At 32.4% G+C, this 13,390-nt stretch overlaps 2 protein-coding genes across 3 annotated transcripts; both read left to right on the top strand.

Moving 5' to 3' along the window:
• The first annotated feature begins 1,888 nt into the window (after positions 1–1,888).
• LOC123920262 (lysine histidine transporter-like 6) lies at positions 1,889–6,163 on the top strand. Its single transcript, XM_045972488.1, has 8 exons — positions 1,889–2,630; positions 2,762–2,901; positions 3,058–3,441; positions 4,647–5,040; positions 5,216–5,321; positions 5,465–5,556; positions 5,659–5,727; positions 5,812–6,163. The coding sequence occupies exons 1-8, from the start codon at positions 2,601–2,603 to the stop codon at positions 5,908–5,910; spliced, it is 1,314 nt and encodes a 437-aa protein (XP_045828444.1). The 5' UTR covers positions 1,889–2,600; the 3' UTR covers positions 5,911–6,163.
• A 609-nt stretch (positions 6,164–6,772) lies between these two features.
• LOC123920269 (probable aspartyl aminopeptidase) lies at positions 6,773–12,889 on the top strand. Of its 2 annotated transcripts, none has more exons than XM_045972501.1 (8): positions 6,773–7,198; positions 7,752–8,027; positions 8,782–8,929; positions 10,277–10,516; positions 10,927–11,059; positions 11,503–11,684; positions 11,928–12,040; positions 12,505–12,889. In XM_045972501.1, exons 1-8 carry the CDS (start codon positions 6,825–6,827, stop codon positions 12,611–12,613), a joined length of 1,575 nt encoding a protein of 524 aa, XP_045828457.1. In that variant the 5' UTR covers positions 6,773–6,824; the 3' UTR covers positions 12,614–12,889. The 2 variants fall into 2 exon arrangements, with proteins under 2 accessions (XP_045828457.1, XP_045828469.1); XM_045972513.1 differs by having other exon boundaries at positions 6,805–7,198; positions 11,971–12,040.
• Positions 12,890–13,390: the final 501 nt, after the last annotated feature.

Genomic DNA, 13,390 nt, shown 5'->3' on the forward strand with positions numbered 1-13,390 from the left:
TAACAACCACCATCCGGTTTGGTCCAATACACAGGCTGCTGCACGCTCTTATTTTCCACAGTTGGCATAGTATTCATATATAGTTTTCCACTCCCTCCACATGCAAACATCACTTTAGTATCCACTTTGTTGTTTTGCTTCTTTTTCATTATTCCAAAAGTACTATTGTTTCTATTTTACCAGAGTGTCCATAGAAGCATTGCTACTTTGCCAGCTTCTATTTTATTCCCCCTGCTACATATATTCTTCCTGCTACATACAAATCATGTATATGAATTGTATTCCGTAATTGCAGAGAATTCATGCATGTTCCTCATTTTTCTTCATTTTAAGTTTTCTCTATATCTTTCCTTTTCCTCTAAATTGAGAAACACTCAACTACATATTTTGACTTAAATAAAGAATTTAGGAATTTAAGTTACTTTAGAATTTTAAGGATTTGTCACCATGGTCATGTCCAAGAATGTTGAGGTTGTGGTCTTAGACAAACAATTTATAGAGACTTTGCTGCTTAAAAAAAATAAATCATAGAGACTTCATATTATTGTATAAATGTTTTTTAAGAAGACTTCATATTATCGTAAATATGTGTTTATAAGTGAGGGCAATCCTTACCTTACAAGCCGATTTTGTAAGGATAAGTTAGGCTCAATACCTAATTGAGTCTGATCTTTGACTAATGCGTGTAAAGAATATTTGTCGGTTGTCTCGAGGGATTAGTTTTGCAGTTGATATCTTGATTTACCAAATAAAAAAAAAATTATTTATTTTTTGAATCCAAAAAATAAGATTTTTTTAATTGCCCGTTTTTTTCTTATTACATATTTATCTTTCTATTTATTTTATGAATTCACCTCCCTCTTTTTTATGCAATGAATTTACCTCTCTAATATCTCTCTATTTTTTTTAAATAGTTTAGTGGTTAAAAATTCACCCCTTAAGATGAATAAGTGAAGAATCTCGGATTCGAACCCCAACCTCTATATATATAATGTTTCTATCAACTAAGATATACTCCCGGGAACCTATAATATCTCTATTTCTAACATATAAAAATTAATAATTAATATGAAAAAAGATAAACAATTAATACTTCCAAATTGCAAAATCTTGCAAAACTACTTGACAAAAAAATCATGGTATAAATCCTTACTTAACAATTAATAATTCTAATCACTAGGCGTCACAATTTTAGATGAAAAAACTTACTTTATACTTATAGAGTTTCAACTTAAAACAGTTTTTTCGCACTAAAACATACTAGAAACTTAAAGGGGATTCTTAACATATAATATGATGTTAGTATAGAAAACCTTTTAGGTGAGCAGTAAAACAAATTCTTGTGGTACATATTTCCATCCATCCGCTCCCTTCCACTAAGTTAAACAGCTACAACATGCTACAAAATTTAATCATTAGCCCAAAATTTAGTGCTTAATTTACCAAGATAAACAAATACCACCTTCAATAACTGTAATGATTAAGATTATACTCCTTTCCCTAACCAATAAAATGTTCCCATCATTCAAAAATTAAAAAGCAACCTTTCATTAGCTTCAAGACTTTGTAACCTTTACATTACACAATAATTAATATAATGTGATCTTCTCAAATTTGATTCTTTGATATGCAGAACAATTTACTTGCCCCACTAAAATAATATTAACTTAATTAATGTCCTTTCATAAAAATTATTCTTGGTTAATAATTTACCATAAAAAAATCCTGAAATGATATTTTGGCATCAAAATTTTGATGTTAAATATTGTTTTTTATACGTGTAAGTTATAAAAAATAAAATTAAGAGATAAAGATAACATATATGATGTTATATATACCGGTGTTTGGGAAGAAAAAGATTGTCCGTTGTAACTGCGTTAATGCAGTAACAATATTAACTGTCTGATTTAAATGAATGGTTAGGATCATTTTGATGCATATGTATGATAGTCGTCCGATGTAAAATCAATAGACAAGATCAATTACTGCATTAATTGTGTCCTGCAACAAATCTTGTTCCTAGTGTTTGTATTTTGATGTTGAAATAACATATTCCAAAAATATTACTCTAAACATCTACAGGTTTCCTACATTGTAACTAGACAGAATCAGTTAGTGATGGAATTTTAAAAACAACTTCTAAGATAATCTTGCTTTAATTGTTAGGTTTAAAAGTGGGTTAAATTTATTCTTTGAATTTAGTCACTTTTGATCATTTGATTTGATTCAAAGTTAGAGGAAACTTTTTAAGCTGCAAAAACAAAAGCACAAGTGGCAAGAAAAACACTTAGTGTGGTAGGGTACTAAGATGCACATGTTATTATTATCATTTAGGCTTAATTGCACTTTTGATCTTCCTATTTTATAAAACTCACGAAAATAGTCCCTTTATTTTAAAATTGAACATTTCTTTAAGAGGATTATTATTAATATTATTGTTTTTTTTTTTGAACAAATAATATTATTGTTATTATGATTATTATTGGCATCAAATATTTGTCATCACCACTCTACTCACATATATATAAGTGATGCACTTCACTTTAATTCCTACATCCTAGGGCCTTTCTCTCTTTGATCTTCTTTGTAAGTGAATTAAAATGGTTTCCATTCCTTCTCAACCTTCTAAGGTAATTCTAAGTTATAGTGTTGTATATAATCACTTTTTTGGCATGGTCACATGCACTAATTTTCGCCAATAGTTTAAAATGTTAACACAATTTAAATATGTGGTTAATTTGTATCTTCTACAATTGTATAGGAAATTCAATCAGAACAAAAAGGGGCGGATATTGGCCCCGCTCGCCATGCTAAATGGTGGTACTCGACTTTCCACACGGTGACAGCCATGATAGGTGCTGGTGTTCTCAGCCTGCCATATGCCATGGCATATCTAGGATGGTAAGTTATTAAAAGTAATTTCAACTCACCACAAAAAGTTTGCAACTTGACAAATTTTTTGTTGAAATCTATTCGATCGATTTTGTAGGGAAAAAAATGTTCTTATTTATTTGTCGTTTTTAAAGTTCAATGTAACAAAATTCGAATTCATTGTAGGGGACCAGGGATCTTGATGTTGTTATTATCATGGTGTCTAACCTTAAACACAATGTGGCAAATGATCCAGCTACATGAATGCATTCCGGGGACACGATTCGATCGATATATTGATCTTGGTAGACATGCTTTTGGACCAAAACTTGGACCATGGATTGTTCTACCTCAGCAACTGATTGTACAAGTTGGGTGTGATGTTGTTTATATGGTTATTGGTGGAAAGTGTCTAAAGAATTTTGTGGAGATAGCATGCACCAATTGTACACCAATTAGACAGTCTTATTGGATTATGATATTTGGTGGAATTCATTTTTTTCTGTCTCAGCTTCCAAATTTCAATTCTGTTGCTGGTGTTTCTTTAGCAGCAGCTGTGATGTCATTAAGGTGATTCTTGTTTCTTTAGCTTTTAAATTTTTATTATTTATTTTTTGTCCATAGTGTTTTATGAGCTAGCTTCACATTTTATATTTATATGTAAAAAGGTCCTATGGAACTTTCTCAAAAAAGAAAAGGTCCTATGGAAAGATTTAATTTGTGTTCTTCTAAGAAACAAAAATAAAAAATACATATGAGAAAAGAATGAATGTCTGTCCAATTAAGAAATTTGAAATGGTAAATTAAGGCAAAAGACTTCATTAACCTCACTTTTTGGGGAGTAAATTAGCATTTTAATTTTTAAAATTGTAAGGCTCAGGTCAATTTAGTTCTTTAAATTGAATAGTGTCGTTATTGATTTTAGTCATTTTTAAAAATTTAGCATCACAAATTTGATGGTTTTATATTTCATAAATTTGGAAGACTCAATTGACGATTTACAATTTCGAGTATAGAAATGATCATTTACTCTTTGGCTAAATTGCACTTTTGACCCCTTAATTTGTATAAACCTGCAATTTTAGCCCCCTAATTTTCATAATAGCATTTTTGACCTCCTAACTTCAGCCCCTTTTAGACAATGACTCACGTGCCACTCAACATATCTTGCCACATATGTTAATGTGGCATGTGAGTCGTTGTCCACATGTGCGTTGACTTGATCAAAATCACTGGGGGCAACCTTTTATAAAGGGATAAAGTTAGGGGGTCAAAAGTGCTATTATGAAATTTTATGGACTAAAATTACAAGTTTGTAAAAATTAACGGGGCAAAAATGCAATTTAGTCTTACTCCTTTTTTTGGTATATTTGCAAAGAGCGTGAACAATTCAGAAGAAGTTGAGGCAAGGAAAACAATTTGGTGAACTCAGCTTTTAAACATAGGTTGAAATTGAATAAAATTATAAGTACTTAAAATTTAGTAGAGGATAATACAACTCATAATCTTTAATTTAATCCAATTGCTCCTAGTTAAGATGAAATTCCTACATCCATATAATCTAGTACACATGGATGTTGATATTATATTGTAGTTAAAAATAAGTGTATTCATATCAATACTAATACATCATATCTCATCAGAACTTCACAGTTAAACGTGTTTGGACGAAAATAGTACTAGAATTGTTTTCATACCATAAAACAAATAAAAGTGAATGATTAATTTTTCAAAAACACTATATCTATAACATAATTTTTGGATTTTGACTGCAGTTATTCCACTATAGCCTGGGTGGCATGCTTATCTAGAGGTAGAATTGACAATGTTAGCTATGCATACAAACCAATCAGCAAAACTGATTTATTGTTTAGAATCTTCAATGCACTTGGCCAAATATCATTTGCATTTGCTGGTCATGCAGTGACCCTTGAAATTCAAGCTACAATTCCATCAACACCTGATAAACCATCAAAGATACCAATGTGGAAAGGTGCTCTTGGTGCCTATTTCATCAATGCAATATGTTATTTCCCAGTTGCAATTATAGGTTATTGGGCTTTTGGACAAGATGTTAATGATAATGTACTTATGTCACTTCAAAAACCTTCTTGGCTTATTGCTTCTGCTAATTTGATGGTATTCATCCATGTTGTTGGTAGCTATCAGGTATCAACTCTTACCCGTTTTCGCTATTTTTTATACAAATATTTGAAAACGTGAAAAATATTGTGACTATTTTGTGATTAAAAGGGAAAATAAAAATGAAAATAGAAAATATTTTATGAAATTAAAGAAGTCTTAAATTTTGTTTCTGATCGGTGGAGGAAAAAATATATTGTAGGTTTACGCAATGCCTGTTTTTGACTTGATTGAGGGGATGATGATGCGAAGATTAAACTTCCCTCCTGGTGTAGCGCTTAGACTTGTAGCTCGATCTGCTTATGTAGGTAAGATGTCAAAACTCGAATCGAAACTAATCTATGCTATTATTGTTACATAGAAAATTTTCACTAGTAGAGTAAGTTTTAAGAACTATTATTTTTTTTCATGATAAGTCTTTATATAACTATAGTTTGTTGAAATGTTTCAGCTTTTACATTAATATTTGGGGTCACTTTTCCTTTCTTTGGAGATCTTCTTGGATTCTTTGGTGGATTTGGTTTTGCACCCACTTCATATTTTGTAAGGCTCTCTTGTCCTCTCAATTTCTCCAAACTTATGTGAAATTTAAATTAATTAATTTTAAAATCAATTATCTGGCTCATTAATAATTAATTGTTACAGCTTCCTAGCATAATGTGGTTGATAATCAAGAAGCCAAGGAAATATAGCATCAACTGGTTCATCAATTGGGTAATGATCAATTCACATTAGCAATTTCTTTAAAAAAATGTAACAATCTAAATGCAAATTCAATTTATGTTTCTTTCATTTCAGGGTTCAATTTACATAGGAGTATGTATTATGCTAGCATCTACAGTTGGTGGTTTGAGGAACATTATTGCTGATTCATCTACTTATAGTTTCTATACCTAAAGTGCATGCATGATGTTGCAATTATTACAAACCTTTACTTTTTTTAGTATGATCAATCATAGTTATTGTATGATTAATTTAAGAAAATAATAGGTCACATAAAGTAGCATATGATGAATGACATGTTGTAGGAGCAATATCTTACAAATGTCAAGATGTTGAAAGAAGCTGCAAATCATTTATGAATGTTGGTATTCTTGAGTTTTCATCTCAAAATTATATAATGTATCCCTACAACATGAGTTTCTTTTAACGCAAGTTTCTTTTAACTATTCAAATAAACTAAGAGTTATAACTTATAAGATTGATTTTATAGCTCGAGTAGCAGAATTAAGAAGTGAAATGATAAAGATATAGACATTTAAATTGAACTCATTATCAACCCGACAAATTATTTATGTTGAATTGGATTACCAATTAGTTTCATCTGTATTTATGAATTGGATTACCAATTAGCTTCATCTGTATTTGGTATCAATGATTGAACACTAATCCAAGCAAAGTATGAAGGAAAAAAACATTTGTTGGTTTAGAGACGCTATCATAATTTTATATGATATCTCAATTGCAAAATGGAATTAACAAAATTAAGATAAAAAATTTGAGTGAAATAGCAACTTCGTCCTTGAATTTGCACGCGTCAATAAAATTTGTTCGTGAATTATTCGAAATAGCCAAAACATCCTTGAATTTGTGAAAGTTACATCAAATAGTCTCTCTATCAACTTGATTGTGCTGACGTGTCATATGTTTACATGTCATTCCACGTTATCAACTACGTGTCCAAGAATCCTTCCACATCATCAACCGCGTGTCCAGGACCAATTTGGTTGATTTTGAAATTCGAATGTCAAAAAAATATATAGAGTTAACACTTTAACTAACAGTGGTTCTTATGAGTGTTAGAAACAAACATGGCATCAATATCTCGACCGCACATTCTTCATCTCCATTCTTCATCTCCATCGTTCAAACTCAATCCTTCATCATCCCTATTTCGCTCCCGGAAACTCCCAAATTCCTTACCCTTCAATCGCCGACGTAGCTTCTGCTCCGTCAATTCCACCTCTCATCACAAATCCGAATCCGTTTCAATCGTAAACAACTTTCTCGATTATCTCAATGAATCGTGGACGCATTTCCACGCTACAGCGGAGGCAAAACGACAATTACTCGCAGCCGGTTTTCACCTTCTTAACGAGAACGAAGAATGGAATCTCAAACCAGGTGGACGCTACTTCTTCACTCGCAATATGTCCTGTTTGGTTGCTTTCGCTGTAGGAGAAAAGTGAGTATAGTTTTTCGCATTTTACTATTTTTTGTGTTGTTTATGATGTTGTTAGTGTGAATATGCAAATTGGTACTTGAAATTGTAAGCTATGATGCACATACACTCATTGGATTAGGAGTGTCCCGTTGTCGGACACCAACACTTATAATTACATTATAATCGGTGTCGACGTGTCGTGTCCGGTGTCTGTGTCCGTGCTTCATAGATTGTAAGCATAGCTCGAAATAGTATCGAATGTTTGCGAATTGGTAAATACATTATGAAATTGTAAAATGTAGGTCAAAATAGTATCAAATATATTATCAATCTTTGAATTGTTATTATTAGGGATTAATTTGTCTATGAAATTTAGGTCGGTACTAATTTTCCAGTAATTAATCCTTGCACAATTGTAATTAGGACAAATTTTTGTCCTTGATGACATGAATTTTCTAGGAAAATTAGTCTCTATGAACTAACATTAATGTGGAATCGAGGTGCAATGTGATGTGTTTTGTAACAATTGGCAAAAAACTGAGGTACTGATGGAACTGCTTTGATGTTGTTGAAGGTACGATGTGGGCAATGGTTTTTATGCGATAGCGGCGCATACAGATAGTCCGTGTTTGAAACTGAAGCCGAAGACGGCGTCGTTGAAGTCTTCTTCTTATATGATGGTAAATGTTCAGACTTATGGAGGTGGATTATGGCATACTTGGTTTGATAGGGATTTGAGTGTTGCAGGGAGAGTCATTCTCAGAAGAAGTGACAATTCTTTTGTTCATAAGCTTGTCAAAGTCAACAGACCTATTTTGCGTATTCCCACTCTTGCCATTCATCTTGACCGGTACTCTATAACTCACATTCATCAAATCATATCACTCTTTCATACTTCAATTACAACTCCTTTTTGCACTTAGGTCTGTTTGGGTTGATATATTTGAGCTTATTTAATGGCATAAACCTTGTGAGATTGTTTGAGAGAGCTTATTGAAACAACTCGTGACATCCCTGTCAGTTGTTTTCAGCTTATTTTCATAAGGTCTTTAAGATAGCTGATGAAAACAGTTTATACCATAGCTTATGTGAAAATAGTTCGATTTTATTTTATCTATTGTTACAGAAATAATTTATGCATAGGCACTTAGACGATAGGTATTAACAGGGGATAAACATAAACTAACTATCATCATCATGCTTATATATTCATCAAACTTAACATTATGGTTAAGTGTGATTTAACTCTTCTAAAGTGAGTAGTAACCCAATTATTAACGAGAAATTCAAGGATTGATGTTTAGATGACCCTGTGATTTATAATGCATGTGTGTTCTAACATTAACCATTGATTTATTCATCAATAGTTAATCACTTACTTTAGAGGAGTAAAAACTGATTTTTCGGTGGTATCATTTGTCTCCTGTTTGCATAAATATTTTCAGTTAATGATCAGCCATTGCTGACAAACATTTGTACCACTATTGAGGGAAACTTCTGGTTTTTCTAATGTGATCCTAGTATTTTTTTGGCTCATTGCTCTTCCACAAAGACATGCAAGCTAGTAGATTATATTGCCGTCTCATATTTGTTTCATTGTTTAGCACAGTGAACCAGGATGGTTTCAAACCAAATCTTGAGACTCATCTTCTTCCATTACTCTCGATGAAACTTGAGGACACTTCTTCAGAGTCAAAAGAGAAGACTGCTGCATTGTCATCCAAAGCTTCTCATCATCCACTGCTTATGCAGGTACATATTTTTCTTCATTCGGATTGAGTTTGAACTTTGAACAATTTTCCGTGTTCGTTGATTCAAATTAATTGTGCTTCATATGAATATTGCTATTGTAACTGTCAGAGGACAGTAAACCAGGCATACCAATAAAAATTTCAAACATTTATTTTCTTTTTTTATAAAAAAAGATTCCATCCATAACTATTGCTCTCTTGTTTGTTTCCCATTCTTTCTTCCTAGTACAGTGAGTCGAAGAAAGAAAATTAAAATCAATTCACTGTTTCCAAATATAAATTGAAACGGATTTATACTGTGGCTCCTGTAGTACAGGACAGTTATCTTTGAACGCAAGTCAAAGAAACATCATTCAAAGCCTGCCATGCCAATGTTAGGGAACTTATAAGCAATTACTCTGCCTGCTATAATTGGTTTACCTACTCTTCAGGTCTTGATCACAGCTAGATATCAGTGTGCTACTTTAGGGTAGAATTCTGATTTCATAGCATAATCATGAGTTAATGTTGATGATGATAAACAAGACATTGAGACCTTTCAAATCACAGTTCTTGTACTTGTGATTTCTTAGTCTCAGAAGATTGTAGACAACCTAAACTTTATATATTGGGTTGTGCTTACCTTGAAAAAAAAAGGGTTGTGCTAACCTTTGATCTTAGGAAGGGAAGTGGTTAAGGAATCTAGATTTAGAAAGTTATTATTTATTGGAAATTATAAGATTCAATGCATTATTATTGAAAAGCTACATGTTCCCATAAAAAAATTATGTGATTTCTTAACCAGTGCCTTAGCATTTTCCTTATACATCACTTCATTACAATTTAATAATCCACTGAGTTGGTTGCATTAGATGTTTGCTATTAAGATGCATGCAAATATGTTGGAAAATGGGCTGTAAATATTTTCAGTCATAGAAAGGGATGATTGCATTGAGGGTAGGAAATGTTAATGGAGATTGTAGTTAAATAAGGAAAAAATGATTTAGGTTAAGTAGTAGGAGTAGTAGTTAAATAAGGAAAAAAGGAGGCATCAAAGTGCATTATGTGGAATTGATAGTGCCATAGTAAGTTCCAGTGGTCTTTAGGCAAGACTCAATGATGAACATGAACTCGTGTGTACATGGCTGCACATGACCAATTTTATGTATCATACCCGTGTTTATTATTTTGGATATTGAATAAGCTACCAAGTCAAATAGATTGATCTCTTGGTGTTTTAGCAAGTGATATGGTTACAACGTGCCATGCTGAAATGGAATTTTATAAGTATGTCTATCTCGATTTTTAACTACCTGTGATTTTAAATGCTACTTACCTAACTATTGCTTACCTTGACTTCAATTTTTAGATATTGTCAGAGGAGTTGAAATGTGATGTTGATGACATAGTGAGTATTGAACTGAATGTTTGTGATACTCAACCTAGCTGTCTTGGAGGTGCAAACAATGAATTCATATTTTCTGGAAGATTAGATAATCTTGCTTCAAGTTATTGTGCATTAAGGGCACTTGTTGACTCGTGTGAATCTCCCGGTGACTTGGCTAGTGAACAAGCAATTCGGATGGTTGCTCTGTTTGACAATGAGGAGGTATTTTTCTTCTTTTTTAATTTGTATGCCTTTTGTTTATGACTCTTTTGCGCACTTATAATTGTCGGGAAATCCTCCATGTTTTTCCTGGTGTTCTCACAATAGTTTCTCTATATTTGAAAAATATCTACTATTATTAATTTATTATAACTATTCAATAGCAATAAACTAGAAAGTACTACATCATTAAACCATTGCAATAAAACATTCTTTCAAATTGATAAAACTAACATCATATCAATCATTGGTAGTGTGGGACTCTTTACACTCTCAATCACAATAAATCAAGTTAAATCCTTTATGCTGTATCCTATTTATGAGTTAGTATAATGCATCTATTTTTATTTGTAATAATGCAATGATATTTTTTTGTTGATTTCACAATCCTACATCTAACTGCTGCTGTTTAGGTGGGTTCAGATTCTGCTCAAGGAGCTGGTGCACCCACCATGTTTCAGGCCATGAGACGTATAGTTGCTGGCTTGGCAAATAACTATGTTGGCGAAGGCACTTTTGAGCGCACTATTCGTCAATCATTTCTTGGTATGTCATTCTCTTATAAATTGAGGCTCAGATTATGAATTTTGGCTTGGATCCTTTTGCAGAGTTTGTAAATTTAATGTATAAAATAAGAATGGAGAGAGTATGGGATTTAAAATAATGGCTGAAATTGATAAAGAGGTCTTATGAGCTTCAGCCACAGCAACCAATTGTTGCAGGGCTTATATTTTATTAAGAGATGTGACTGCTGTAACTCTCTTCTGTGTATCTGTTGATGATTTTGTCCTGCAACATGGAGAGTTTGTCATTTATTTAGATGTCGAAAATATATAATAGGTCTATTTAGGATAAAGGAGTATATTCAAGGGGAAATAGTGATTTTTATTGTCATACTAGCAATAGTAAATTTGATGTGCATAATTTGTTGTCTAACATGATATTCTGAAAAGATTGCTAAATTACCTTTTGGATTGTATTCTTTACAGTGTCTGCAGATATGGCCCATGGAGTTCATCCAAATTTCTCAGATAAACATGATGAACACCACAGACCAGAGCTGCAGAAAGGACTTGTTATTAAGCACAACGCAAACCAGCGCTATGCTACCAGTGGAATCACATCTTTTCTTTTTAAAGAAGTTGGGAAAATCCATAATCTTCCAATTCAGGCAATTCCTCTCTATGATTTCATTTTATTTAAAGACATTATTCCTTTTAATGCAAAATCTGTTTTTTCAAAGGAGTGTTCTGCTAAAAGATCTTCAACTTTTTTTTGAAGTTACTGTTAGAACCTTTCCAAAATAATCTCTTGCAAGAGATGAAAGAGAAAGTAAAAGTGTTATTTATGGTTGTAACTTGTAATATCACAGAATTGAGGCATCTGAATACTATATTTTGTCTACTCACTATAGGAATTTGTGGTTAGAAATGACATGGGATGTGGTTCAACCATAGGTCCAATACTCGCTTCTGGGGTTGGCATCCGAACTGTTGACTGCGGAATTGCTCAACTTTCAATGCACAGGTATCAAATGATTTAGAAAAAATATATATAACTGCATATACCATATCAAAGCCTTTATGAAACCTTGTCATATACTCAGCCTTGATACTGAAAAGGTACAAGTTCTAACCGTGCCAGGATGGCATTTGGTTCTTGTACATTAAATGTTAATTTTTGCATCGGGGAAATGAGTGGGGGAAAAAATCAATTTTCAACATTTATATGATGTTTGACTTCATCTCTTTTAGAATCAGGTATCAGTTAGCTGTCTTTTTCTCTGCATAAGTATATTAGTTGTTATCCCTCTTAATTTCTTGTTTGTATCTTACTGAATTTTTTTCTTCTTTTATGAATAGTAATAGAAGAAAAAACCTTTCTGAAAAAGAAGCAAATGTTAATGTTATTACTTTCTTGTTCTATTCATCTGAGTCACTCCAAGGATATATTATATGGATTCTCTGATTCTGCTTGTATTTGATTTGCAGTATAAGAGAAATATGTGGGAAGGAAGATATAGACATTGCTTACAAGCATTTCAAAGTTTTTTATCAAAACTTTTCCAGCATAGACAAGTTGCTGACTGTGGATAGCTGAGCCTGTGTTTGGTACCATAACTGTGGTTGCTGAGAAAGTGGTGATAGTGGAATCAGAACCGGACATCAATTTTTAAGATATGTTTGGATTAGAAAAATCCGAGAACAAAATTCTAAAACCTTAGCAAATGAACTGTCTTCCCTAGCATTTAGTTGCATTATGCAAGAGTTAGGTCCCCTCTATTTGTTCAGAGGGCATATGTTGATACATCAAAACAATTATTTTAGATAATAATGAGGCAAAACCAAAAACAGCGATGAAAATTTCGTTACCACATAGTCAAATGCCGTCTTCCCCTGAATTATGTGTATGTTTGGTTTCAATTCTGGAGCATCCAGAATTGATTCTGGACGTGTAGAATTGATTCTGACTTGTTTGGTTTCTCAAAAGTAGAATTGATTCTGCCTCCAGAATTGATTCTACTTGAAGCTAGAAATCGTAGCTTTTGATTCTAGAATTGATTTTTACACTCAAATTTTTTGTTCAACTCACTTTTTCATGAATATATCCAAACATAAACCACTTCAGCTTAAAATCAATTTTGGCCAGAATCAATTTTACAGAATCAATTCTGCCAAAATCAATTCTCTCCGCCGCAGAACCAAACACACGCTATGTATATCTAATGATCGCTCCAAGGTAAACCAGAAAAACAGATGTGTGCTATCTCTGGCCTAAGTGGTGTACTTGTGATGGGCCAGCTTATTTTCTTATGATTACTTCTAAATTCTAATATATAATAATCAATAAGAAAAGGACTTACCATAAATAACATTA

The sequence above is a fragment of the Trifolium pratense genome, linkage group LG1, assembly GCF_020283565.1.
Source record: "Trifolium pratense cultivar HEN17-A07 linkage group LG1, ARS_RC_1.1, whole genome shotgun sequence".
In the NCBI taxonomy this organism is placed as follows: domain Eukaryota; kingdom Viridiplantae; phylum Streptophyta; class Magnoliopsida; order Fabales; family Fabaceae; genus Trifolium; species Trifolium pratense.

What these genes read in the sequence shown, in the direction of transcription:
- LOC123920262 (XM_045972488.1), top strand. Translation starts at nt 2,601, where the DNA reads ATGGTTTCCATTCCTTCTCAACCTTCTAAG. An exon ending in TTCCTTCTCAACCTTCTAAG is followed by an intron (nt 2,631 to 2,761) that starts GTAATTCTAAGT and finishes ACAATTGTATAG; the next exon opens with GAAATTCAATCAGAACAAAA. An exon ending in GCCATGGCATATCTAGGATG is followed by an intron (nt 2,902 to 3,057) that starts GTAAGTTATTAA and finishes AATTCATTGTAG; the next exon opens with GGGACCAGGGATCTTGATGT.
- LOC123920269 (XM_045972501.1), top strand. Translation starts at nt 6,825, where the DNA reads ATGGCATCAATATCTCGACCGCACATTCTTCATCTCCATTCTTCATCT. An exon ending in GCTTTCGCTGTAGGAGAAAA is followed by an intron (nt 7,199 to 7,751) that starts GTGAGTATAGTT and finishes ATGTTGTTGAAG; the next exon opens with GTACGATGTGGGCAATGGTT. An exon ending in CTTGCCATTCATCTTGACCG is followed by an intron (nt 8,028 to 8,781) that starts GTACTCTATAAC and finishes TTCATTGTTTAG; the next exon opens with CACAGTGAACCAGGATGGTT.